General features: G+C 39.8%; 1 protein-coding gene across 6 annotated transcripts; it reads right to left on the bottom strand.

The window, feature by feature from the left end:
• Positions 1 to 10,950: 10,950 nt before the first annotated feature.
• On the bottom strand, positions 10,951 to 24,813 carry tfap2c (transcription factor AP-2 gamma (activating enhancer binding protein 2 gamma)). 6 transcript variants are annotated; one of them, XM_030777393.1, is made up of 8 exons: positions 24,790 to 24,813; positions 19,100 to 19,418; positions 18,954 to 19,066; positions 18,629 to 18,680; positions 15,241 to 15,463; positions 13,282 to 13,400; positions 11,822 to 11,963; positions 10,951 to 11,245 (listed from the first exon to the last, which is right to left on the bottom strand). In XM_030777393.1, the coding sequence occupies exons 1-8, from the start codon at positions 24,811 to 24,813 to the stop codon at positions 10,951 to 10,953; spliced, it is 1,287 nt and encodes a 428-aa protein (XP_030633253.1). The 6 variants fall into 6 exon arrangements, with proteins under 6 accessions (XP_030633253.1, XP_030633252.1, XP_030633251.1 ...); XM_030777392.1 differs by lacking the exon at positions 24,790 to 24,813 and adding an exon at positions 20,690 to 20,737 and having other exon boundaries at positions 19,100 to 19,415; XM_030777391.1 differs by having other exon boundaries at positions 18,954 to 19,418.
• Positions 24,814 to 25,729: the final 916 nt, after the last annotated feature.

Genomic DNA, 25,729 nt, shown 5'->3' with positions numbered 1-25,729 from the left:
ATCAGTGAAAAATCAAAGTGCCTGAAGGCTCTTCTTTAGCCATGCAAGGCAGCTGGTTACTGACGGCAGGAATAGTAATGAGTTTTACCTTTAGCTGAACCATAAGGCTGGTCTGTGCCTCAGGCACCTCAGGGCATTACAGCCAGCTAGATAGTTCTCTCTCTCTCTCTCTCTCTCTCTCTCCTCCCTCGGTGCATTTCTCTCTCTGAAGAACAATTGTAGACTCCCACATAAAGACAGTTACACACAACCAAACAGTAGCAGCAACAACAACAATAAGAACAACAGCTTAGATGAATTGAAATGAACTTGTGAATAAGTGAAAAATTCACTTGAACGCCTTGTGAGGTCCATAACATTCTAGTGTCTTTGAAGCTGACCAAATATACTGTGTTTCCCAGATGTCATCATTTTGCACAATGGACTGTAGATGGCTATCTTAATAGTCAGCAGAGCAACACCTCAAAACACCTTTAACTGAGGGAATTTCCATGTTGTAATAGCTTTGTTTTCAACCTACCTTTCAATGTCTGTGTAGCCGTGTTTTGCAGGTTGACCAAGTGATTCATAATTAATGCTGCTAGAAAAAATGCTGCCTTTCACATCTGTTATTTTAAGCTGTACATAGCAGCAAACAAATGGTATCAAAACACAAAAGGACCACATGAATTCACAAGCAGCTATCACTATGCAGACAGTTGAGTCAGTTGAAAAGAGAGAGATCCCAGTGTCAACTGCAACCAGACGATCAACTGCAACACTGAATCTCAGTAGAACAACAATACCAAAGACAACTAAAATACATTAAGTGAGGGACAAAAAAAACACTCAAACATGTATGCAATCCTACGTAGGTGACCGTCAGGGCTCTCCAGGAATGTGATAGGCCGTCCACCAATCAATGCTGTGACAGGAAATGAGGTTTCCCATTGGACTTACCCTTGATGAACCACATATAAAATAACCAGGTGATTTAGACCCTGTCCACACTAACCCAGGTGAATTTGAAAACGCATAATTATTTCTCCATTTAGCCCTTCCGTCCACACCGACTTTACTTCTCGAAAACGCTCCCTGAGGTGCATAAATTTGAAATGCCGAGTTTGCGTTGTAACATGGACAGGGAAAACGGAGAGTTTCAGAAATGATGACACATGGTTGCCATGACACTGACGAAAGTTTGTGCTCGAGACACCAAAACAAACATGATGGGCGAAATGCAGTCAATGCTGATCTGTCTATCAAATCATACTGTACAGTAAGCTACCACATCGACTAGCTGCTAACTTTAGCTTGTAACCTCAGAAAATGACAGCTGCTCGTGTACTTGCAATCAAAACCAAGCTGACCAGAAATGACGTAACAACAAACATTAACCCTACACTCACACTGGGAGCGGCGAGTGTCAAAGAGCCGTAAAGCTAACAAATGTGTCGACTGTGTGCTGACTGACCACAAGTAGGGCATAAGTTAACCTCATGGATCTTTTAAATGTGAAGGTGAGATATCCATCGATGAGGGAAAGAAACGATGATTGTTTGGTAACAAATGATCGAAATAAACTAATTAAATCACATTTGTGTGGTGTGACTTTTGTGTTGATGCTAAGTGCTAATATGCTAAAGATGCTAAGTCAAATTTCAACATTTTCAACCCGCAATGGCAATGATCATTAATCTCTCCTCCATTGTGCTTGGGAGCTAATGTTTGGTGGGAACAAAAGTTTACAGAGTTGCATTCTCGAGAATTCTCAAGAGCGGCACACTTCTAAATTCTGATTGGTTGGCGCCGAACCGCATCATAGCTCATAACCATAAAGTTAACTGAATTTCAACTTTATTCTGACGCCCAAACCACCCAAGACACGCCACGCCTCACCGCACCATTCTTCGTCGCTTGGAGACATTGGTTCACATAGAAAATGAGTGACTTCTGGTTGCTTTGACTCTCTTGCTGTTCCAGTGTGCACGTACGTTAAGGCAGTTCAGTTTTGGTGTGGACGTAGAACATTTGGGAAAGGATACAAAAATGACAGTTTGTACAGAGAAACGTCTTTACATAAAATCTATGTTTTCAGAATTACCCAGCTTAGTGTGGACATAGCTTTAGTTGCCTGTGACCGTCGATGGATTTATATAAAGAGGAAAGGAAACGTATTTATATTTTTGTCCTCATAGTACTGTTTGGTAAATCCCTAGTCAATATCTATATTGACTGACATGTTAGCTGTATTATTTCAGAAACGATACAGAGCCTCCTGTATGCCTCCTGCCGTACACTTGGTCCAAGTTGTGGCCTGTTAAACAGCTAGAACTAGCCAGTGGAGACTCATCTGTGCTGCATAAGTAGAAGTTCATGCCTTTTAAGACATTTGACCTGTATTATCACTAAGTATTATGACTATCTCAGTATCTGTTACAACCAAAAATTTGGAAGTTTTGTTTGTAGTGTTCTTATAATCGGATGGAACAACTGTGTTTCTACTGAGGATGGTAAAATACACCGATTCGCATCGTTGCACCAGCATAAAAGCTCACAATGTGATTGCCCCGATTAAAAAAGTGTGCACCACATACAATTTGGGATGAACTCAGGATGCATCGTTCCTAACATCTTTGCATCAGTAAAATCCAATTTATTTATAAACATACTTATTAGTAGAGGCCCTATGCCTTTTTTATTTAGAAATGTGACCAATAATTTGTGACAATAATTTTATATTTAGATTGATTCCTCCTCTCTAAACTGTTTCTCAAGTGTGCTTTCTCATCTCCACTGCTGTCAGTGGCCAATTCTTGTCAAGTCTCTCGGCCAAGTCTCACGCAAGTTGAAGGTGTGTCACATTAGTAGTTGCTGCACATGTATCTTTAATGTATCAGATCATCGGCTGTGCATCGAGATGTGTGTTGCATCAGCCTCAGTGATGGAGATGCACATCCCTAGTCTCTACAGGTCCACGAGACAGGATGTAAAGTTTGTTTTCGCTGGGTAATATGATGAGCATTGTGCATTGATAGACCCATTGGATTTCACCTGGCAAATGTTCACTCACTCACTCATTATCTAAGTCGCTTATCCTAATTAGGGTCGCAGGGGGTTCTGGAGCCTATCCCAGCGCTCATTGTGCGAAAGGCGGGGAAACACACTGGACAGGTCGCCACTCCATGGCAGCTGGCAAATGTTGATAAACTGAAATAACATACAAGACAAATTGAGTTAATGATTTGATAGCGAAATTGTGAGCCTGTCATAAAGACCCAGGTGTGAAAAGGGTCAACTCTTTTTAAGTGTATTTGGCTACAGATTGGAACCATGAAATATATTTTGAACACTTGAAGAATTCTTCGGCCATAGTATTCATGTGGCTTTGAAGCTTAACAAAATGTACTGTATTTAACACAGCAACTTCCCCATGACATGTGACACCAAAGATAGAAATCATAAAGTATACTTTGTACATTTTCAAAGAATTCTGCTAAAAATTGAAGTGGGCTTAGTTGTCTTCATGGACGTATGACCACCCTACAAAGGATGCCTCATCAGCTTAATGAAACACGAATATTCCACAAAGGAAACTATTGTACGACATACACAAGCATGACTGAACGATGACAGCCCGGACGTTTCGTTGCAGTTTGCGCATGCACGCTCCATTAAACGCACATACATACAGAACTGGAGGCAGCATCAGCCGATTCAAAGCCGAGCCGTGACGCATATTAGCGCTCGAGTCTATGTTGCAATGTGGAACACGGTCCAGTGACCAACAGCATGATGCTGTGATAGCACAGAGGCATGTGCCAACCTGATTAATGAGGTTAGAAATGAAGTAGCATTTTAAAAAAGCTGGGAAGAAAAACCACATCAGAACATCAGTAAAATTCTTTCTAAGTGATGGAGAATATAGAAGTTAAATGAAGTTAACCACCTGCATTATTCTCTCCTGAATTTCAGAGGCAGTTAACAGACAGTGTCTGACACTTAGAGTAATTAGACCTACAAGTGGCAAGCCAACATGAGACGCATGAATAATACAGTGTGCACTGACTTGTCAATTGTGTGAGAACTTGCTTTAACGGTGAGGTTTATTCATGCACCCCTACCAAAGAAAAGGGGGGGGGGGGGGCTGCTAGGTGAATTTTGTGCATCACTTGCCAAAACAAAACCTCTAACTGATACCTGTAGAAATGAATGCATTTGCCCAATAGTATGGACCTGCATCTGATTGCGTTCCTCTCTACCCAGCTGTATAATTAATTGTATAGTGTATACTTATACAGAAACTTCTAAATTAGTTTTCTCAGCCAACAATGCATATGATTCAGAGAGATGCCGAAACAAGAAGAGTGAACTTGAAGAGTGAAAGAACAAGGTAAAAAGCTAAAGAGAGTGAGAGGAGGGTGAGAGAAAAGGAAGACAGAGGCCCAATCCCAGCACTCTCTTTTCTTTGTCAGTGTATGATCTTTGAGAAGAGCTGAAAAAAAGGGTAACACAGGCACGTTGACTGTCATTTTGTTTTGGCCAATTCAGTCGGTTTGTGTGTGTGTGTGTGTGTGTGTGTTAGTAGAGGAGAAGACATGAGAGCATAAAGTCATTTTGGAACGGGGCCAGGGATACAGAGAGACTGCCAAAATGGTCAGGAGACCGTATCTTCAGCTCTTAGAGCTTCTAAATCAAGCAGGTGGCTGACAGACAACCCCCCCCCCCAAACACACACACACACACACTCCCCACGCACACTTCCCTCTGTCTTTCAGTGCTCATATCCATCATTAAGGCATTATTAGCACAGCTAATGCTCAGTAGCATGATAGCTTCTTGGGAACTGAGCATGTGTTTTTCCTTCAGAAAAGAACTAGATTAGCATCACTTCTATAATCCACTTTGGAAGCAATTGTCTGAGATTGTCTGAGATCACACGACTGCAGAAGACGAGAAGATCGCCTCTCATTTCCCGTGGCTATAGCCACAATTTCATATTTCACATAACATCCTTAAGACAGCGTTCTCTCAAAAGAAAACAAATTCAGCATGCCGAGCACATATTGGAAAACAAAGATGCGCCAACCAGCTTGTTCTCATTAGGACTGTTTAGTACTCAATAGGTGGACAACGTTGTTTGTATGTTTGTTGGGGGGAAAAACAGCTGTTTTTAATCTAGATTGAGTCTGTGGCATCAACCATCCTGTAATTTATCTTTTTTTTTCTCTGTTGCTACACAATAGGAGACAAGAGACAGCCCTATGGGGAGAAAACTGTCTTTTTAAAGTGACCTCTTTAAATGGTGTGGAAGTCATCCTTTCTTTAAGGGTTAGAAGAGGCAAGAGGATCTTTATTCTGTTCTTACACGGATGTGAGAGTTGGTTCCCTTAGAAACGCAGACATCTGTTGTCTGCTGCTGCTGCTGCGGAGAGAAGCATGAGAGTTAAGGCCACGGCTTTGCATAGACAGGCTACGCTAATTGGTAGTATGTGTGAGAGAGGGAAAGAGAGAGGGAGGGGTGTTTGGGTGGAGAGAGAGGGAGGCGGGGAAAGAGGAAGAACAGGCCACCACATTCCCACAGAACGAGTCAAAAAGGACACAAAAAAAGAAAAGAAAACGGGAGAGAGGATTCACTTTAAGATTCGATGGTTGACCGACAACCCCCTCCCTCTCCTTCCTCCCCTGTCTCTACCACTACTTGTAGTCCATGCCGCCCTGCCTGCCTCGTCCTAGCTGGGGCTCAGGCCTGATGTCTGTAATTTAGATTAATTTCTTCTCCCACCTCTCTTCGGTAGAACTCGGGCACACGCCGTCTCTCTTTCTTTCTCTCTCGTGGCGTTATTCATTTGGCCTCCTGAATTTGCGGTAATGTCTCGTTGACATGTCAAAAACAGTTATGAGTCTGGGTGATGCTGATGGACATGTGACGAAGCTATTTTAACTGTGCATTATAGAGTGGTTACAGTGGTTTGGAGTTTCTGTTGCGATTAGTGTAACTGCAAATAACTCTTAATGTATTCCAGACAGACCTTCTCCAGTTACACTCCTGTTAAAGGGAGCATTCCAAAAAAAAAAAAAAACACACACACCCCTACCTCACAAAAATGAAACGAGCCCAGAAAAGTAACAAGCCTAGTGTTGGTAGATAGTGTTTCACTGGTTAGTAAACACATACATTACCCTGAAACCTAAGGCCTTCATTAAAGAGGTGTCTACAACCTTTCCTAGAGGGGACCCAGCACACAAATGTAATGTGACCAAGGCTATAGATTCATCATGTAAGTTTGTCATGGCGGAACTTTGTACTATAGAGTGCGTTCACTCTTACATAGTGGTGCTCATCGTACCTCTCTTTTATCTCTTTAATATTTAACTCTTTAATCAATAACTGAGGACACAGATTATATCGAATTTCAAAGTACTGTATTAAAAACTAACTGAACACTGCAGCAAGGTACTTGTTCCAGATTTTTATTCATTTTACTTGTCCTAATCTTAGACACAGACAGCTTTATCAAATTTACATTAAAACAAATCACTGAATTTTTAAAACAACAGTGCCTCCGTGACTATTGCATGCTTGTGCACAACACAGGAGTTATATGTCTACAGGTTCATCACAAAAGTCACTAATTTAAGATGAGATACCACTCAGATTGAGAGAAAACACAGTAAAGCTTGTTATTTTACAAGATGTAAACACATTCACAAAGAGCATAGTTTTTCACAACTTTCAGGTTCCAGCATTTTGAAACAGCCACACGCCATGTCACTGTTATGTCAGCATTTCTCAAACTGTGGTCCGCGGACAGGCACCAGTCTGCAACCAGGAACTACCGGTCCACAGAGCCCTGCCGCTGTGTCAATCAAATTATGCTCGGTGCTTCTGTCTCCCACCAGGTGAAAATAGTAACATTTTATTCAAGATTTTAAGATGTTAAGAAAGTTCTTGTGGGCGGGACGCTTAACATTCAAGAATCTTGAATAAAATGTCAGTATTTTCAAAGCAAGAAGTTCAGTCAAGGGGGCAGGGACCTGGCAGTTTCCTCGGCACCGGTCTGCGGCCCACAGTTTGAGAAACACTGCTTTATGTGACTTCTATTAACATCGATCATCCAGTCAAAATTTACATTAAGTATAATTATGCTGATCATGTATAAAACATGACAACTTGCTTTGAGAATCCTAATAAATTACAGACAGAATGTATGCAAATCTCATGCAGCTTTAAGCATTAGGAAATGTTTACATGCTAATTTTAGTCCTTGGAAACTCCATTTACAGCTTTAGGCCTGTTTTATCAGTGCATAACTGCAATTTGCTGTTTTCTTACTTTATTTTGAAGTCTGGACTTCACAAAGGAAAACATTTGAATATTCGATTAAATACTGGAAGAGGTTTCGTATGGAGACGCTGGATGAGAGCCTTCTCAGTTTCTGATTCAGTACTTACAAAAGGGATATGCAAAAAAAGAAGAAGAAAGAAAGAAAGAAAGAAAGAAAAAAGCTGTTATAGGTTGTTATCTGTCTGTTGGTTTCTCCACAGATGTTTTTAATCTGGTTCACACAGACCTTGATGACACTGATAGTCTGGCAGTTGAGATGCATCCAATGCAAATAAACATCTTTAGTATAGGCTGTTTGAAAGAGCCGGGAAACCTTTTCAGCAGCTACTCCAAGTCGGTGTTCTGTTTCCTGTGTTTTCGGTGTAAGTAGAAAAAAAAGGAATTGCAACCAAAAATCACATTAATGGCAAAATTCGCTTGTTTAATCAACAACATATTTTATTAAAAACTCTGCAGGACATTCATCCAGATATGGCTATCTACTAGCTCTTGTGAGGTTAGCCCTGACAAAATGCATTTCCATATTTATGTATGTTTGGTACTTTCCAAGTAAACAGGTGTCTGAAGAACAAGAGGAAGTCATTGCAATAATGGTTGTAAGAGCCCACCATCACTTATTCCAGTCTGCCTGAACAGAGAGAGAGAGAGAAAGACAGCAGACAACAGTGAAACTTATCTTTCAGTCAGCACTGAGGAGAGGGGGCTCAGCCAGATGAACTGAAAGCAGTTACAGTCAACTGTAGGCAGGGATAGCAAAGCCACAAGTCTGGTCCAACGGGTTCTGAGGGAGAAGCTCACACTTGCTCTGCTGTCAGCTTTTATTAGTTTGTCAGACTGTCTTCTATCCGGCCAAATGAACACCACCGTGTTTAACGTATTTTCTCCCCGTCGCTACCTACAGGTAACCCACATATGCTGTTTGGGAGAAATGACACAACAACAACCAAAAAAAATGGTCTTGACTTTGATAAACCGCTTGTTTAAACATATACCGGTAGAGCCTTATCAAAGCACTAGATCTTCAGAGGGTGTGGTGTGCTAACAGTCCGTCAGTGTTGGGAACCTGTGTTTGTCACACCTTTACCAATAAACTGATCTGACTAGGCTCTGACTTCAGCAGAGCACACAATGCCTCATATTGGTCTATATGCGGCCTACAGTTTGGGGATTAAAATTATGAATAAGTTTTGTATTTGGGTGTACACAGCCAGTTTTCAGTGACTCACATAGACAGCTGCGACCTGATTCAAAGTGTTTCAAAAGTTTTTTTTTTTCTTTCACCGGAGGGTGTTAACATTTTATTTGCCAAATTATTAGTGTCTGCGTGACACGCATTTTCTTGCAAACACTTGGCAAATCATCTTGTTCTGATGAGTAATGGCAAATCCTGCGCAAGGTACTGTGTGTCAATACAAAACTTCACCAAATGCATATTGCTCCATATTGTTCTATCCCGTCGAGCGTAACTTTTAATTGTTTTAATTTTGTCAACGTGTGGCTCAGGCCTCAATGAAGTAGAGCTATTTTGAATGTCGCAGAGATGATGAGATGTTTTCATCTACATGAATTCTGTGTGACTGGAAAGTGGAAACTTAAAACATGTAAGTGTACTTGGCATGGGTTTATCTACCTCAACCAATCAGCAGAGCCATCACGCCTATTTGAAAGACAACGAGACAACACTTGCCAAAAAAAACAAAAAAAAAGGGAGCTCTCAGTTTTCTGTTCATAAATAAAGCATGTAAGACAGAAGGTTAAGTAAAACAGGTGTGAACTTAATGTATACCCACAAAAAAAGTGACTGGCATCGGTTTCACTCACACTGCTTTCTTAATCTCCTCAACAAACACCCAGACAACGCAGCCATCCTGCTTTGCCTGTATGTATGTGTGTGTGTGCGTGCGTTTGCAGCTCGAACAAGATAATGATGTTCACTGTCCCTACCATGAGCCAATTTTGCTCTTTAGTTTAAAAGATGAATAAAATGAAACTCTGTCCACATGACTTGCCTGTGAAGTAAGGAGCAAACATGCTTCAGTGAGTGTGGTGTGTGTGCACTGGAGTGTGACATTGCTTAGTGCCATTGCTTACAGTCTGAAAAAGACTAGAAAACAAATGTAAATCAGAATGCTTCACAAATCTTTTTTTTTTTTTAATTCATTTTTATTCCCTATGATTTTTCAAACAGTTAAAACACATATTCATAAGGTATGTCTTTCCCAATTCCTAATTACTATATGATAAAAAAAAACCTAACTCATTTATAAAAAGTTTAACACATCTTTAGAAAGTTAAACCATACACCAGAATTGTACCGATATTTACAAATCCCTTTAAATTACAACATAAATTAGAAAATATTTACATTCAGGGCAAGGTAGATGAAAAAAATCCTCCTTTCTAGCTAATTCATATAAAGCTAATTAATAGCTCATTTAGAAAGACATATTTACAGGGCTTATGAATACATACTCACAAAACTCACATGCATACAAGACCATTCTAACCATAAACGGAAACTGTCAGCTATTTAGATGAGATTATTGATTTTTTTAAACTGGGGTTTGGAAAGAACACAGTCCAATTTGATTCAATTCACTTTGCTTGCCTGATTTTCACACTGTTCCAGTAAATCTTTTAAAGGCCTGGCTTCACACAATCACCTTTTTGGGGAAATGTAAATTTGTATATCTCTCAGATGAGTCATGTGGTCAGATGGTCATTCCGCAGATCTCAGTCATACGTGATGAGATGTACTGGTGAGGACTAATCTGTTGTTTCCCAGCAAATTCTTTTGTTTGTTACCAGGCCTTGCTGTCCAGTACTCAGGGTGCAATGTTAGAACATTGGTGTGTTCTTCTCTCAGAAGTTTTCCATAAGCAAATCCAGAGTTTGCTTTACGTGAATGCTCTTTAATATTCTATTTCATCAACTGCTTTCAGTGTGTTTACAAGATTGTAAATGTGTTTTTTTTTCCTTAAAAAAAAACACAATAAAGATTGATACAACACTCATTCATGCATTGAAAGAATTCTCCCATACAGAAAGGTACCATAACACTGTGACCAATGACGAAGGCTAGTCCACAAAAGGGGTGGGGTCAGCACCATGGAAGAGGGCAGAAAGAAATCAGGCTTCCGCCTCTAGACAACAAAAACAAAAACTGACGAATTAGATTTCACATCCACAGTCACTCCTCTTGAAATGAATATTCTTCAGACATTAAAAAAAAAGTCTGTTTAGTTAGTATGTTTGTTTTGTTCATTGTCTTCTGGTGAAAGTTATCCAGACGATCATCTTTAATGTAGTCCACATATCTACGGTGGTGCTGTAGCTAGTGCACAACTTGTAAATAAAAAACTACAACTGGAGGCCCAAAGCAATGAAATGCCCTCAAAGAAACACAAGCTCTGGAAGACCAAGATCTTTAAAAAAAGGGCATCAAGCTAAAACTGAACTCAGTGAAGAAGAAGGGGGGTGGGTGCAGACAAAGTAACAAAATGGGGGGGAAAAAATCTAATATTGTAACAGTAAAAGCAACTAAAAAACAACAGATGTACGATGCAGTCCAGCATAGTCCAAATGGGGCTGGAAATGAGGTCGCACAGTCTGCCGATCTCTGTTCACTTTCTGTGTTTGTCCATCTTTTCCGAAGTTTTGACGGTTCCGTCCGAGGAGCCCTGGGCGTCGCCCGCTGAGCTCAGGTACATTTTGTCCACCTGTTTGAGGGCTTCGTTGAGATAGTTCTGCAGCGAGGTCATGGCGGCGCAGATAGCCGGCGAGCCAAAGCCGTGAGTGATTAAACTAAAGTGGGTAAGACAACCCTGGATCCCTGGCTCCAGGATGGGCGCTGGTCGAGAATTCCCCAGCGGAGAACGATCCTGTGTCAGCAGGTCGGTGAACTCCTTACATATTTGTCTGAAAGAGATTATACAACCCATATTAGAGTCAGATTATAGATGAACACTTGGACTGAAGTAGAGGACAGAGGAGGACACCCTGCCTAATGAAGGATGGTTACTAGCATTGGCTTAAGTATCAGCACTTTATGAGAAGATCACCACAAAACATTTGAAGGAAAACCACACTACCTAGCAAAACTGAGAACAAGAAACATCTAGTGTACCTGGATGAGGTAACATTTCAGATTACAGACAGCATACGTTTTCCTGGATTAGACATGCTAAACTTTCCTTCACCAGCGATCTCGATAAATCTTCATTGGACTGATTAGCCAGAAAATATCTATAACTTCCAAGACATCAACAAAAATGTTTTTGTTTCACTGTGGTTTTATGACTGCTTATTGACAATCAGGGATAACGAAAAAACCCAGAAAATTCATTTACACCTTTACTGCTTTTGCAAACATGAACCAGTTCTACTTCATGGCAAGGGGTAGAGAAGTCCACTCTTCAGAGGTACAATTACGGTAATTTGGGTGTATTTCCAGTAAATAACTCCGGAGTATTGTTAGAAAGGGCAATGACTCACTTGGCAGCCAAGAGCATGTTCTTTCGTGAATTAATCTCGTTACGTTCGACGTGGGGCCGTCCCAGGTACTCCGCAATAGCTTTGGCCGGAAACTCTGTCTCACAAACATAACCAAAATCTCTCGCCAGATGTACGGCCTCACCTATGAATGAGACAAAAAAAAGAGAGAGAGAGAAATCATAATTAGCTTACTTGGACCATCGGTTTTACCGACTTTGTAAAAATTGTGTCCAACTGAGAAGACCCACAAATTCAATTACCACTCAAACAGAGTTACAAAAACTTCTGCATATCACTTCTGTTTGGTTCACATTCTTTGCTTGAGGAACATGTCTGAAAGTAATGAGGATATGAGTGTCCTTTAGCTGTAGGAAATTTCAACTGCATGGTTTTAATGGTCTTAGCTACCTAAAGGGCACCAAATAAGAGCAACCAAACCAAGAGAGCCTTGAATTGACGCGCACACACATCACTCTCAGAGTCTCTTGTTTTTTTAAGGTCAGCTTCTCCCGTGAGCAAGGCAACGCGTGATAACAAGTCCTAATTCAGCTCTGAAGGTCTCTAAATAGCACTGCCCCCCCAGTCATATTACTGCTTCCATCCCATTTATGGTGAGATTAAGAAGGCCACTGTTTAAGAAAAAAAAAAAAAACTTTGTGTGTATGTATATATATATATATATATATATATATATATACATACATGTATGTGTATATATTAGTACTTCATGTGACTAAAGGCACTGGAACACTCATGATCGTACTGCTTATGTCTCTGTGAGTCACTGATTAATTGACTACAAAGCACTCTGAAAAAGGTAAAGCTGCAAGACAAAATGTCTACTAGTTAGAAAAACATGTGCTTTTTGTTTAGCATGCAATTTCGTCAGAGACGACAGCAGAGCCTTTTTTTATGGAGACACAGTGAACACATTTAGGTTACTGCAAATGCTCTCTTGGTGAGATGTTTGTTACTGCTAACCTATACTTGTCCCTGTCTTCTCTGATCAATGGCAGTGCTTAGTAGAATGCAGTGGAATTCACAAGTCTGTGTTTCATGGGCCTTTTTTTCTTACTGAATTCTGGCCAGCTGCTCGCTAACCTCAAAATGTCAAACTGATTGGATCATTGAATACAAATGACAATGTTCATTTGACATTCAAAGACACAGAAAAGCCAGGCTGCCGTCAAAGAGAGCATGTTTTGATGTGATTTTGATTGAGAAGGAACTGCACAGAGAGAAAAACAAAATGAGATCTAAGACAACTGACTAGGCGTTGACTAGCAAGTCACCAAAATTAATTATGCTAACATGTAAATGTCAAGTCTGCAGTTCACATAATATCTGTTGATAGAAAAGAATGTGGGATGGCTGACATTCAAATCAGTGTCTCAGGTCAACCATGACGTAGCTCTAGGAGTGACAGTTATGTAAAAACCCCACAGTAAGAGTTTGTGTACCTTCCACTAGTGCTGTGAGTAGGGTAACGTTAGCAGCCTTCCTGCGTCCAGCGGGTAGGTTCAGTCCTATCTTGTCCAGCTTCTCTCTTAAACAACGACCTCCATTCTTTGACTTGGCCCTGAGAATAAAGAGGAAAAAGAACCCCATTAGACCACAGCAAAAGAAAAGACCCAGAACTGTGAGTTTGAAATTAGTCGGTCGGTACTTTGATTTTACTTTTTTATCTGACAAACAGTTCTGGATGATGTTTTCATTTTACTCTTGGTTCAATACATGGGATGTGCTGTTTTTGTTGTTGCTGTTTTTGTTGTTTTTTGTTGTTGTTGTTGTTTTGTCATAATCATAATCAAAAGATATCTTTGAAACATTACATGCTGTTTAGTATTCCATCCAAAAGCTTTTAATCCTTTGAAACGTAGCAGCGAGCTAACAGTCACCATTGCTTTTTCAGATGAGCAGGAAAGATTGCAAAGTGAAGCTCACTGGCTAGGAGCCACAATCCAAACAGATCACTTCATCAAATAACCAGAATGCATCAGAAGGAAACAGGCTCTGCTAGCCCTCTGGATCAACAAACACTTGTGCAAATTATGTTTCTGCTCCGGAGTTTAGTATTAAAAACATACACACACACACACAAACTCTGGTTAGCTCCATTTCTGCATGAGTGGCGAGGAGGCCCGGCACAACTCCCTGCATGGAGGGTGAGAGAAGGAACATCTTTGGGGAGGTGTGTAAGCACCCATCCCCTCCTCCTTCATACTGCTCCATGACCTACTTAACAGTGTCGCTGTGTACGCGTGAGAGAGAGAGAGAGAGAGTGTGTGTGTGTGTGTGTGTGTGTGTGTGTGTGTGTGAGGGAGAGAATGAGTACGCGTGTGTTTGAGACACATGGGAAGCAGAAAACGTGCATTCCCAGCAAAAAACACAAACACAAACACACACACACACACACACACAACGGAGCAGAGAACGTCAGTAAGACCCCCCACGCCCACCCCTCTGCCCTCCCCTCCAGCTTCCTCCAGTCCCCTATCTCCCTCAGCACTGTGCCTGCTGGCATATGGGCCGTAAGGTCAACTGCTCAGCCACTATTAAAATCAACCCAATAACAGCCTGACCCCACCCCCACCACAAACACAAACACATACATAAACACATGCACATACTCTACTATCTGATTGCATTCACACATGAACAAAGTCTCACACTCTCGTTTTACACTTATCCATACATAACTCATCCAATAATTACACACACACACACACGTACAGAATTATTACTGTAATAGTACTCAAAGAGCTTACCAGAGCTCAAAAAATCATTACAGTAGAATCAGTAAAAAATCAGCCACTGTTTATCAAGGCTAACTCTGCAGACATATGTCCTGATGTTAGTGGACCTGTTTTCAAAGTGTTTGTGTTGTGATAAGAAAGGCCAGTGGTCAAGTGATCATGTTGTTCTTCAATTTCTATCAACAGAGCATTATAAAACCTTTCATGCCACTCCACACTTGTCAGAGAATTCTTTCTTAACTGCTGATGCATAGATAACTGCAGGGTATTCCGCAAAACAGGTTTGAGGATTTACATAACAAACTTATAGCCATAAGCAATGTAGCCTTTGTTACACAGTCTTAGAAATATTGGACAAACCTGAGGACATAACTTAACTGTGTTTACCAAGTTTCCACCCTCTGACTGATAGTGAGGTGTGTATTTATTTGTGAATGTGTATTAATTTATTTGAGAGGAAGTTAGTGATGTGTATATAGTGTAAGCTGGTGTGCGTGCTCATTCCATGTATTAGATGGATACATATATTCATATGTGTTTTGCACATGAAGGTCTATCCGTGCATGTGTGCATGCGTGCGTGCGTGCGTGCGCGCGCGTGTGTGTGTGTGTGTGTGTGTGTGCGTGTGCGTGTGCATGCATGCATGAGGAGGAAGTCGCTGACCTGCGGAGGACCCCTCCGAGCAGTGAGGCATTGAGGCATTCAGGAGGGGACAGGCGTCTCTGCACTTCTGCCACTGTCACTTTATACTTGGAAGTGGAGCTCAGCAGAGAGAGACGTCCAGGCACAGAGCAGAAGACCTCTGTGGGGTTGGATACCATGCCTAAGAGGGCTTCCCTCTGAAAGGACAGCCCCATTGCGTTCCCCTTGGGCAGGGACACCGGGCCTGTGGAGAAGACAGACAAGAGCTTGGTCAGCAAAACTCCCTATAAACGACACAAGGACACTATGAGTATATTTATCACTAGTTTTCTTAACAAACAATTTAAATAGACTGTTCAGACAAGATATTGATTCTGTAGACTTAAGCTTCTACTTCCTGTATTGTAACTGAGTGTGAAAAATCAGTGTGATGATTGTTTAAAAAAAAAAAAAAAAGAGTTATTTCACAGTATCTTCACAGTGGGCGTCTTCTTTTCAGACACTTGAGGAAACTGTTGGGTGTCTTATCTAAACAACATTTCATCTGTATCTGAGCAGTTTATCCCAGCTGACAAGAGCCAAGATATTTAGACCTATAGGCAAGCAAAGCTATTTATCATCTTTTAAAAGCTGTCAAGAAAAGTCCTGAGTCACAATATCTCAACAAAATGCAACTCAGCAAGGTCCTTATATTTCTCACACATAGCCCACGTTCCTTTTTCCATTCTGTGAGCAATGTTTACAAAACGATTGGCATTTCTCAAATCTTAGTCCAGTCAGACCACACATTTGTGGACCTGCCTAAACAGGTCTAAACAACTACTAGCCTTATCTTAGATATATTCTGGACTACTGTGACACCAAGAGTGCAGCTGGGCCTTAGCGTATGAGATATCAAAAAAAAAAAAAAAAAACTCATGCTATGTCAGTTAACCATCATTTTCTCTATATAAGCCTGATCACAACCAAAGAAACACAAACTACTGGGTCAGTCGTGCTGATCCAGGAGTAACGCTTCCCACAGTGTAAGTTTGTAAACCAGGCAGATGCCTCCCATTTCCAAGTCCTAATGGTGACGCAGATAATCACAAGACAGTACACCGAAGACTGAAAACTGAACCGCAGCCAGTGTCATGTGCCCCATCGGGTTTCAGTTAGATCACAAGCAGTCATCCTGGAAGCTATTCAAAGCTTCATAGAAGTCTAAAACTGTTTAAACTGGAATGCTATTGCATATTTGTTTCAGGTTAAAATTCTTGAAAAAATTATGCATGAATATTTGTTGAGTACCTCCATCAAAATATTGTATGTGTAGTACTTATACATAGACCACAAAGCTGAAAGCAATGCTTTTAGCAGGAATGGGGGGGGGGGGGGAGTTTAATTTTAAAATGATTTTAAATTGCGATGAGGAGAAGAATTGGACACTGCTTCAAGTCATTTACACTGTAATCTAGTCCTCAGAAACACTGACACAAATGTTAATTTAATGAAACAGTTCAGAGACTTAAAAGACGTGGAAATTACTGACTGACAATTCAGAACCCTATAGACCGTCAAATCAGCATGGGGCCAATATCCCGTGCTGGCAGCAATATATTATCCAGTAGCGTGAGACAGCAAGACATCTGCTCAGACGGGTCACACACCACAGCTGTATCCTGGGTCCCCGCATTCAAACTGATGCACACAGGGGTGATAAAGTAAGCAAATAAACTTTACTGATCTGACATATTTTCCACACATGCACATGTCATCTCTGCACATTAACACTGGAATAAGATGAGTGCTTAAAACTTCATTTCCCTATGCAACTGACAGCTCATTTGCATAGTCAGGTCGCTCATCAAATTAACCTAATATTTGTCGATTTGACAAGCTGCATCAGATCTTGTGTGGGTTTTTTTGTTTTTTGGGGTTTTTTTTTGCCCTTTGTGGTTGTTCAGTTTTCTGTTAGAAATTTGCAAGTCTTCACTCCTCACAGATGTAAATGTATATTGATCAAAATGTATGATTTTCATATTGGTATAATGCCACTAGTTTTTGGGGGACGAGATGCAGAATTCCTCTGTTGTTCAGAGGAATCCAAAAATATTTCACCGGAGGATTTTTTTTTGCTAAATCCCAAGAAGAGATTACAAATCAACATGCATTAGACATGTAATAAAACTTCCTATCAACAGCAAGAAGTGTCGAGAAGTGATGAAAGACTTTCAGGGGAAAGAAGAAAAAAAAAAACGTCTTTTAGCATGGTCAAAAACATTTCATGTCATAACAAATGACTGTGCAAACAATTCTCTGTGTACACCTAATTGGACACACCCAGTGCATGGCTATTTTGTGTGTGTGTGTGTGTGTGTGTGTGTGTGTGTGTGTGTGTGTGTGTGTGTGTAAAATGTGCGTGTGTGCATCTGTTTAAGGAGTAAACTACACTTTGACAGTACTTGATGCACATTCAAAAGAGCAAAGAGTACAGGCTTAAGGAACAAAGATGGACTAGGCTGCTTCTCTCTGAGGCAACAAGGGCATTTTTAGGATTGCACAACTTCCACTGCTTGTCAGCTAGTCTGCCATTTTGAGAGAATTCCTTTTCTTGGGTCTCCATTCATGCTGCCGCAGAACTAGATTTAAACTCGGGATTAAGGTAAGATTAGTTAAGTGCACCACATGACCCACAGGATTACCAATACATGTGTAAACCCTATTCAGCACAAACCCTCCCAGTCCCCAGGTCCCATTGTACGGAGCAGCCGCACTTTAATATGTCTCAATTAAGACATCACTTTCATACGTCAAAACTCACAAAACTGAACATCTAATAATAGTACTTCTCTCCTGATCCCACTCGTTAGATTAATAGTTTTGTATTATGTTAAAAGATAGGTTTAACCCAAATAAGATTAGATTAGATTAGATTAGACTAGATTAGATTAGATTAGATTAGCCTTTCGTTCAGGATTTAATTGGAAATTAGATTAGCCTTTCACTCAGGAATTAATTAGAAATTACACCAATACACTCAGTATTAATAATATTTGTTTCAATATTTAGCAAGTATAATTTTCTTGTGGTGGAGAAAGGATGTCTCAATAAAATGAAAGACAAAAGAAATACTACAGTGAATCACCCTGCTGGATATAACCTCCTTCCCCTATACCGAATTACGGTGCTGTAAAAATCAATTAGGTTGGATGTACTTTAATAAAGTTTCTTTAAAGGCTCACACGTGATTGACTGACAGCAACCACTGAGAAAGTGTCCAAGACATATTCATGTATTTGCAAAAAGCCTTAGGCAAATATTTAAGGCAAGTATGGAGTCAAACCAATGTGTCAACAAATGTGATGAACTGAAATTCACTCTTGAATATATGGACAGATTTAAAAAGAAAAAAAGAAGTTTCACCAACCTTTTTTGATGACGGTCTGGTCGGCTATTACAATACCGTGATCTTCCACATGCTGCAGAAAATTTTTACAAACGGAAATTAACAGCAGTCAGCAAAATTACATCGCCGACGATTCTTCGACTGACACTACAAACTGATAGGGTTAAATTTTGTGTGATTCGAACATGAAATAATAAATATGCCATACAAGACGTTATTTTTGGTAATGTTTTGGGTGTTTTTTCTTGTCTTGTCTATGGCATACAGTCGCCTACTTGAAATACTTCAGAACTATCCCAAATTAATACTAGTGAATATTATCACTGGTAAAAGTCAAGTTACTCACTTGAACATCTTCGAGGCCCTGACCCATGTCATGCAATCCCATATTTTCACCAATAACGGATGATTCGATGCCGTGAACGTGTGAAGGTAAAAGCTCCGGTCTCCGAAATCCTTCTCTTCGCACACCGGACGAACCACTCTCCAGACCCAGAATCTGACTGGCGAGCCCTGGTCTTGCATGTGATCCAATCCCCTCTTGACTCTGCCGGCCGGGCCATGACTGTTGCTGGTTCGACGTCGGGGACTGGTGTATGGAGTTTATGTTGAATGGGTCGCTTAGATGGGAGTACGGATCACTTGACTGTGTGTACGGTAGAGGTTGGTATGGAGGGGGAAAGTAAGGTGGCTGGAAGTCTGAGCTCGCCGAGTGCGAGAGTGTAGGAGCCGGGCTGTAGAGGTGTTGACTCACCGCAGGTAGGTGCGGTAATCTGGGATTTCCATTGCTATTGCCATCGTGTCTTTCCTGCTGAAGAAAAAAGACAGAATTACATTAAAAACAGTACAGGTGTGAAATTCATGTGTTCATATGAGTTTTAGCATCACCGCGCGGGAAGATCACACGAGATTTCTTTTTTTTCTTCTTTTTTTTTTCTTTCTTTTTTTGGCGTGATGACATATTTTGGATTAATGTTTTTCTTCAAATATTAGACAACAACGCATTTCCGATTGTGCAGCTAATAAAAACGTATGTATACAGGTAAATATTGGTTGCTGTGGTGTTTGGGGAAGACCAAGAGTGCCAGTTTTCGAAATTCAGCCATCTACAGTCATCGCAAAACAAAACCGTGTGTGGGAAAGGATTGAACCCTGATTTCTCTCTCTTTCTCTCCTTCCTCCTCTGTGCATGTTTCTTATTCAAATACTTTATCTTTGACAAAAATAAAGGGGATTGAAATTCTGAACGACTACTAAAAACGACATGACATTATGCTTTTAAATAGCAAATATCCGTGGGAACATCAGAAACCCGTGTGTTCAGTTAACAAGAATCTATGAATGCAAAGATATAAAGCCTCCTTCATTTTCGCTTTTGCATTGCGAAATTTGCATATTTGCACCTCTACTGCAAAGATGGCTTTAGAGATAGCTTTATTCAAGTTACCATTCTGCTATTGATACTGAGCATTGAACAGTACTTGTTCACCGGCGACACCGGACACCAGTTGTTAGACTGTATTCCGCTCAATTGCAGCGATCTTGCTGTCACCATAGTCAAAGCACTAACAACAACACAAAACTCATTGTACGTTTGGGTTTTGCGGTTACGTATTTAAGTAGGGAATAATCATTGCAACGAGAAATACACCGAAAAAAAAATGTTGGGTGAATATTGCAAATTGCTATAGATGAAGGAACCCAGAGGTAGCCTGTGGGAAGGGGTAAATTATAATCACATGGGGTTAACGACATCGACTAATAATCTTTACAGTAAAGTGGAACCATATATATATATATATATATATATATAATCTTAGAGAAACAAAACATTTTTATTTAAGATCTAGCGAAAAATAAAAAGAGATGACGGAAAACAGTATGCTTTCTTCAACCATTGATATTGGAAGTAGTGCTGCAGCGACGTCAAGTGAAAGCAAACAAGTAAAAACCGCTATGAATGACTTAAAATTGTAAAATTTCTTTGCATTTGTCCTGACGGCTTTGAAATGAGTAACACCGAGGAGCAAATTCAAAAACTAGCCAATACCACTGCGTTTATTTATCATTAACCTCTCTTACCTCACAATCCTCCTCGTACTTCACGTTGTCTGCTAACTTCCACAACATGTTTCCTCTGACAATAGCAAATCTTACACTGGGAGAGCTGACAAAGTCGCTAACTGTCGCCTTCGATTTAATCCAGATCGTATGGAGAACGCTGTGAAGAATAAGGCATTAACTCTTCCAACGTCAAAGACTGCTGCGTCTTCAAAGAGGAATATAATTCAACAGGAAGGTGTTCCACCACATGTACAAGCCAATCTAACAACAGTGATTTGAGGGGTCCCGTTCCTGTGAGACGCGGTTAAAAGTAAGGCAACAGTCATGGGTAGAAACGGCGAATATATGAAAACTTGACTCCCTCTGACGGAGAATGCAACATTCAATCCTTGACTCGCTGATCTTCCTTGGAAGCATCATCACTATATTTGCGTAGCTACTATAAGTGGGCGTTACTTTCTCGTGATGTCATGATTAACCCTAAGCAGTAACGGTTTGCCAATTGGTCAGTTTTACAAGTGAAAGACCAATCCTAGCACTGTCCGTCTAAATATGATTCTATTTGATGAAAAAAATTCTCACAGTCTTAAACATTTCTGGGAGAACTTAGAAGAAAATCAGGACCATAATGTGGAAAATTATACGATTTTAACAGAAACTCTAGCAACGCAAAAACAATAATGAGGACGTCGATGATGAATATTATTATAATCCTTGATATCACTGTCGTTTTAATTGTTACTTTAATTATTATTATTATTATTGTTGTTGTTGTTGTTCTTGTTGTTGTTGTTGTTGTTATATAGCAGTAGTAGTAATGGTGGTGATGGTGGCGGTAATGGTGCTAGTACTAACGATCGTTTTATTAGCGGTGGCCTATTACTCACACGACTGAAATTGCTTCTAGGAATAATAATAATAATTATTATAATAATAATAATAATAATAATAATAAAATTTTGTTGTCGTTTTACGCAGTTTTTTTAAAAAAGATTTTTCATGTACAGTAAAGTAAGTAAGATGATGTGCTCATTCTTCTGTTACACCGTGAGCGTGAATTGCATGAAATTCTGTGTATGCTGTATGCGTCTTTTGTTGTTGTTGTTTTGCTTTTTAATATTCGGAGACAATGTTGCAAAAATACACTCGCATTCATTCTTTCTGTATTTGCTTTTCTACAGAATACAGAAGGCAGTCTTTTTTGTAAAATTAACTCTATGCACAGACTTGTTCTACATGCACGTCTGAGTGTAACTCCTCCGTGGATATCTTGGCACCATTAGTTGATTGCGTTAACACCTGCGAATCAAATGTAAGCCCTGGGCTTGCTAGCCTGTGGCTATTTACAAGTCACGTTAGACCTCAGCAAAGAATGCCGCCTCTTATACCCGTACGCTTCTAAACACTGCCAGTTTCAACGCCTCTCCTTTTGCAAAACCACTAGGCGCAGAAGATTCGCTGAGATTCTCTCTCATCTTAATTACCATTTTTGGTGGGGCTCCGCAGCGTCCAACACAAGACTGTTTTTGGCTGTTTTTGTATGCATAGTGCCAAGCCAAAGCCAATATCTGCACCACATTGTTCCTCTTTTAAAGTAAAATTCTTTACTTAAGAACGATTTTTTTTTGCCCCAGTGGTACTATTTTCTCAATAGAACTTCAACGTATTTGCGAAAAAATGGCTCCTCTTAAAACTAAAATGAACATAGGTAATGTAGTAGGGATTAATGTGATATTACGAGATTACCTGTGGAATAATATGAATGGTATCTATTAACATTAGTCCATGCATATACTCTAGATCGATTCAGTTTAGGTAAGGTTTCCTATCTTTGTACACAAAGATGTAGCCTGTATGGATTAAATCACACATTGCGTGAGATAAATGGTCTGCGAGATAATCTTTTACCAACCCTGCGATTAATGTCACTCATTTTGCACGTTGTGGCGATGCAAAAAAAAAAAGAAAAAGAAAAAGAAAAAGTAGCCCATTAGTCATTTGAAATGAATTTGTTAGAAACAAGCCAATGAGAATACGGATCTAATTATGCACATCGTTTACACAGACCTGTCTTAATTATCTGCGAAACGGCCTGAGTTTAATCAACTTCCAGAGTAGAAACAACTGAAGAAAATAAAATTCACAGACCTTGGACCGCTTTTTCCCTTTAAATTTAAATTGAGACAGCTCGTGGACCACAAACTGTACTTTACCACTTGGCTAGATCAAGTTTCTCACAACAGGCTACATACTGCATTTAAAATGGAAAAATTACGTCTTGTTCTTAAAGTGCTAGCAGGTTTATTTCCGACTGATGTTTTAAAATATACGACAGTCCCGACAATAGTGATACATTAAAACAAAACAAAAGCCTGTAATGACCGTGTATTGTATGAAATTGTAAATTCACCTCCTTCAGATCTGTTGAACAGTTGTTAACCACCTTTTCGCATTTTGAGGTAGAAACAAGCGAGCCTCTTGGATTCAGTGAAGACTATTTTATGTCAGAGGAAAAAAACACTTAAAATATTCTTCCTTAAAGCCACAGTCCAAAAATCAAAAACAGAGATGAGAAACATTTGTGCCATAAAGCCAAACTTCTCCGCTTAATGAGGTGGTCCAGGTACTTTGGAACTGCATTCGTTCTGGATCTCAGAGGTTTTCCAAAAATGCATTAAGGCCAAAGGAGATTCATCAGGAAACAGCTGTTCGATTTCATAAAATTATTTCATACCCTTTGATTTCAGTCGGACTTTTATTCCCCCGAAAAACATCGTATAAATTATCAGCTTATATTATTTATGATTTTTTATGCTTTATGGAAGTGTTGTAGTTGTTGTTGTCATTGCTATTATTATTATTATTATTTTATTATTATTATTATTATTATTATTATTATTAGGACTTCACGCTTCTGGTATCAGGCCAGTGTTCAGTGGCACGCGACGCTATTCCCTATGTGGATATATTCCGAGCGTGGTATATAGCTTACCTGGAGAAAAAAAAAAAAAAAAACACCGCTCTCTCCTTTGGCTTAAAATTAAATAAGGTACATTTTCATCTCATGTGTAACCAGAGGGGGAAAACAAAACAAAACGAAATAATCAAGAATATGTAACTTACCCGCCAGTCCAGCCTCTCCAGTAAAGACATCTGTATCGATAGCTCTGCAATTCCTACCGAGAAGCAGCGACTGATGAGATCACCAGTGCTCTATATTGCTGACTACACCTGGATGTTGACGTCCGGGAATGCGCATGCGCCCATGCACTCAGCGCAACAGCTGAGCGGAGGCCTTAACATTCCATTGTTGCTATCCAACATTCCAGTCAATAGCTTACTACGACTGATTGGGCCCATCACCATGGAAGAATGACGAACAGCTAAAGGCTTAAGATGAGTCTGAGACTGTCTGTCAAAATAAAGAGTAATTACAAAGAGAAACCTATGAGCCGTTAAATATTTCATAACGAAATGAGAATGAAACTCAGTAGTAAAACACCAAGTTTTTTTTTTTTAATAAATTGTAGCCTACACTAAATGTCTTCGACTACAAGTCGAAGAAACATGCTAAGAGGCGTCTGACGGTTTTGTTAGCTTGAAGGGTAAAATTTCGTATTCTTAATATTTTCATATTTTACATTGAAATCCTCATATTCTGCATTGTTACTGGGGACGTTTGCAGCACTCTCTGTCTCTCTGATTTCAGTAGTACAGACTAGGCCAAAGCATTTCCAAACGCATTTTAAATCAAACTGAATGACGTAAAGGGACTGGATTCTCGGCTAGCAGCCCTCCAAACTTGTGCTTATTCATGGAAAATAAAGCCAAAATAGGTGGTCAAATCCAAAAAAAAGGAAGAGAGAAAGACAAAGGTCTACCAGAATAAATGTGGGACAAAAAAAATCTGCACATTTAGCCTATTCACTGTTGATGACTATCTGATTAAATAACAACACTAATAATAATGATGACGATGATAATAAAAAAAAAAATCAGCTTAGCATTCACTAATTAAAGAAATTTCTCCCCTAAGCTGTCAGTTCAATCATACATGTAACATACTCAACCAACATAAACACAACTTCGTATTTGTCGCGTTTCTTTAAAGGGTTAGCTGCGCTGTTGGACGAGATTAACATAAAAATGACAACATAAATGTGAGCATCTGTAACTAACTATATTTTAGACCGTATCTGTATGACCATCACTGCTTCTGAAATATTATGTTTTGGCTGATGCTGGTCTATTAATTATGTCATTAGAGCTCCGTTAAGGATCAGCACGCATTCATTTTAATATGTATGGAACAGCATTGTATTTGTTAAATTAAAAATGCTTAAGCTGGAATTTTTAAGTGTACTGTAATAAGGAACATTGCAGCAGCAGACCCACTGACATACATGCACTGTGTTGATGGGACAATGTCTCCCAAAGGGGAGAATCGAACTGTTCCGAGAAAACGGCTCCCAACATTGTGCTTTGGTGACGCCTAGTGGCCAATCATTGACACGGACTGGTACGTGCTTATCATGTTAATATGGAGCTTGTTAGGCTCAGTAGACACAAGCGTTAAAACATTTACCTTAATAAAACTACAGTCTACAAACCGCAATCGAGCTCTTCAAGAAAATATGTCCGTTTCATAGAATCACTCACAGAACAGTTGCTCAGTTGGCACTTTGAAGGTGCCCATTATCGCTTTTATTCTCTAAAGCCCCCATGGAAACCAAGATGCTCGACAACAATACACAGTAAAACAGAAAATATATGACGTGTCCATGGTAATTTGAATTAACAGCATTTGCAATGGTATAAAACAGATCTAATTAATACAACTACAAAAGAAGTGATATATACTGCGGATTAAGAGCAAATATGTTTTAAAAAAAATTGTATTAAACTGTGTAACATTTTGTGCCAGACCCCAATCTAGACAACTTTTTTTAGCTCTCGCTTTACCAGGGACACTAAGAGTAACAATAAAACACGAAGCAAAAATACATAAATCACTATATCTACAAAGCCTCTATGTTATAATGACAAAACAGATGCGGT

This window comes from Chanos chanos, chromosome 6 (assembly GCF_902362185.1).
Source record: "Chanos chanos chromosome 6, fChaCha1.1, whole genome shotgun sequence".
In the NCBI taxonomy this organism is placed as follows: domain Eukaryota; kingdom Metazoa; phylum Chordata; class Actinopteri; order Gonorynchiformes; family Chanidae; genus Chanos; species Chanos chanos.
Note: the sequence above shows the minus strand (reverse complement) of the source record. Positions and strands in the feature narration are given on the sequence as shown.

Bases quoted from the DNA above. Each gene is read 5' to 3' on its own strand.
- tfap2c (XM_030777388.1), bottom strand. From the start codon at position 20,737: ATGTTGTGGAAGTTAGCAGACAACGTGAAGTACGAGGAGGATTGTGAG. The intron at 19,419-20,689 runs GTAAGAGAGGTT...TTTTTTCTTCAG, and splicing joins AGTACGAGGAGGATTGTGAG to CAGGAAAGACACGATGGCAA. The intron at 15,464-18,628 runs GTTGGTGAAACT...TCTTCTCCACAG, and splicing joins CCAGACCGTCATCAAAAAAG to GCCCGGTGTCCCTGCCCAAG.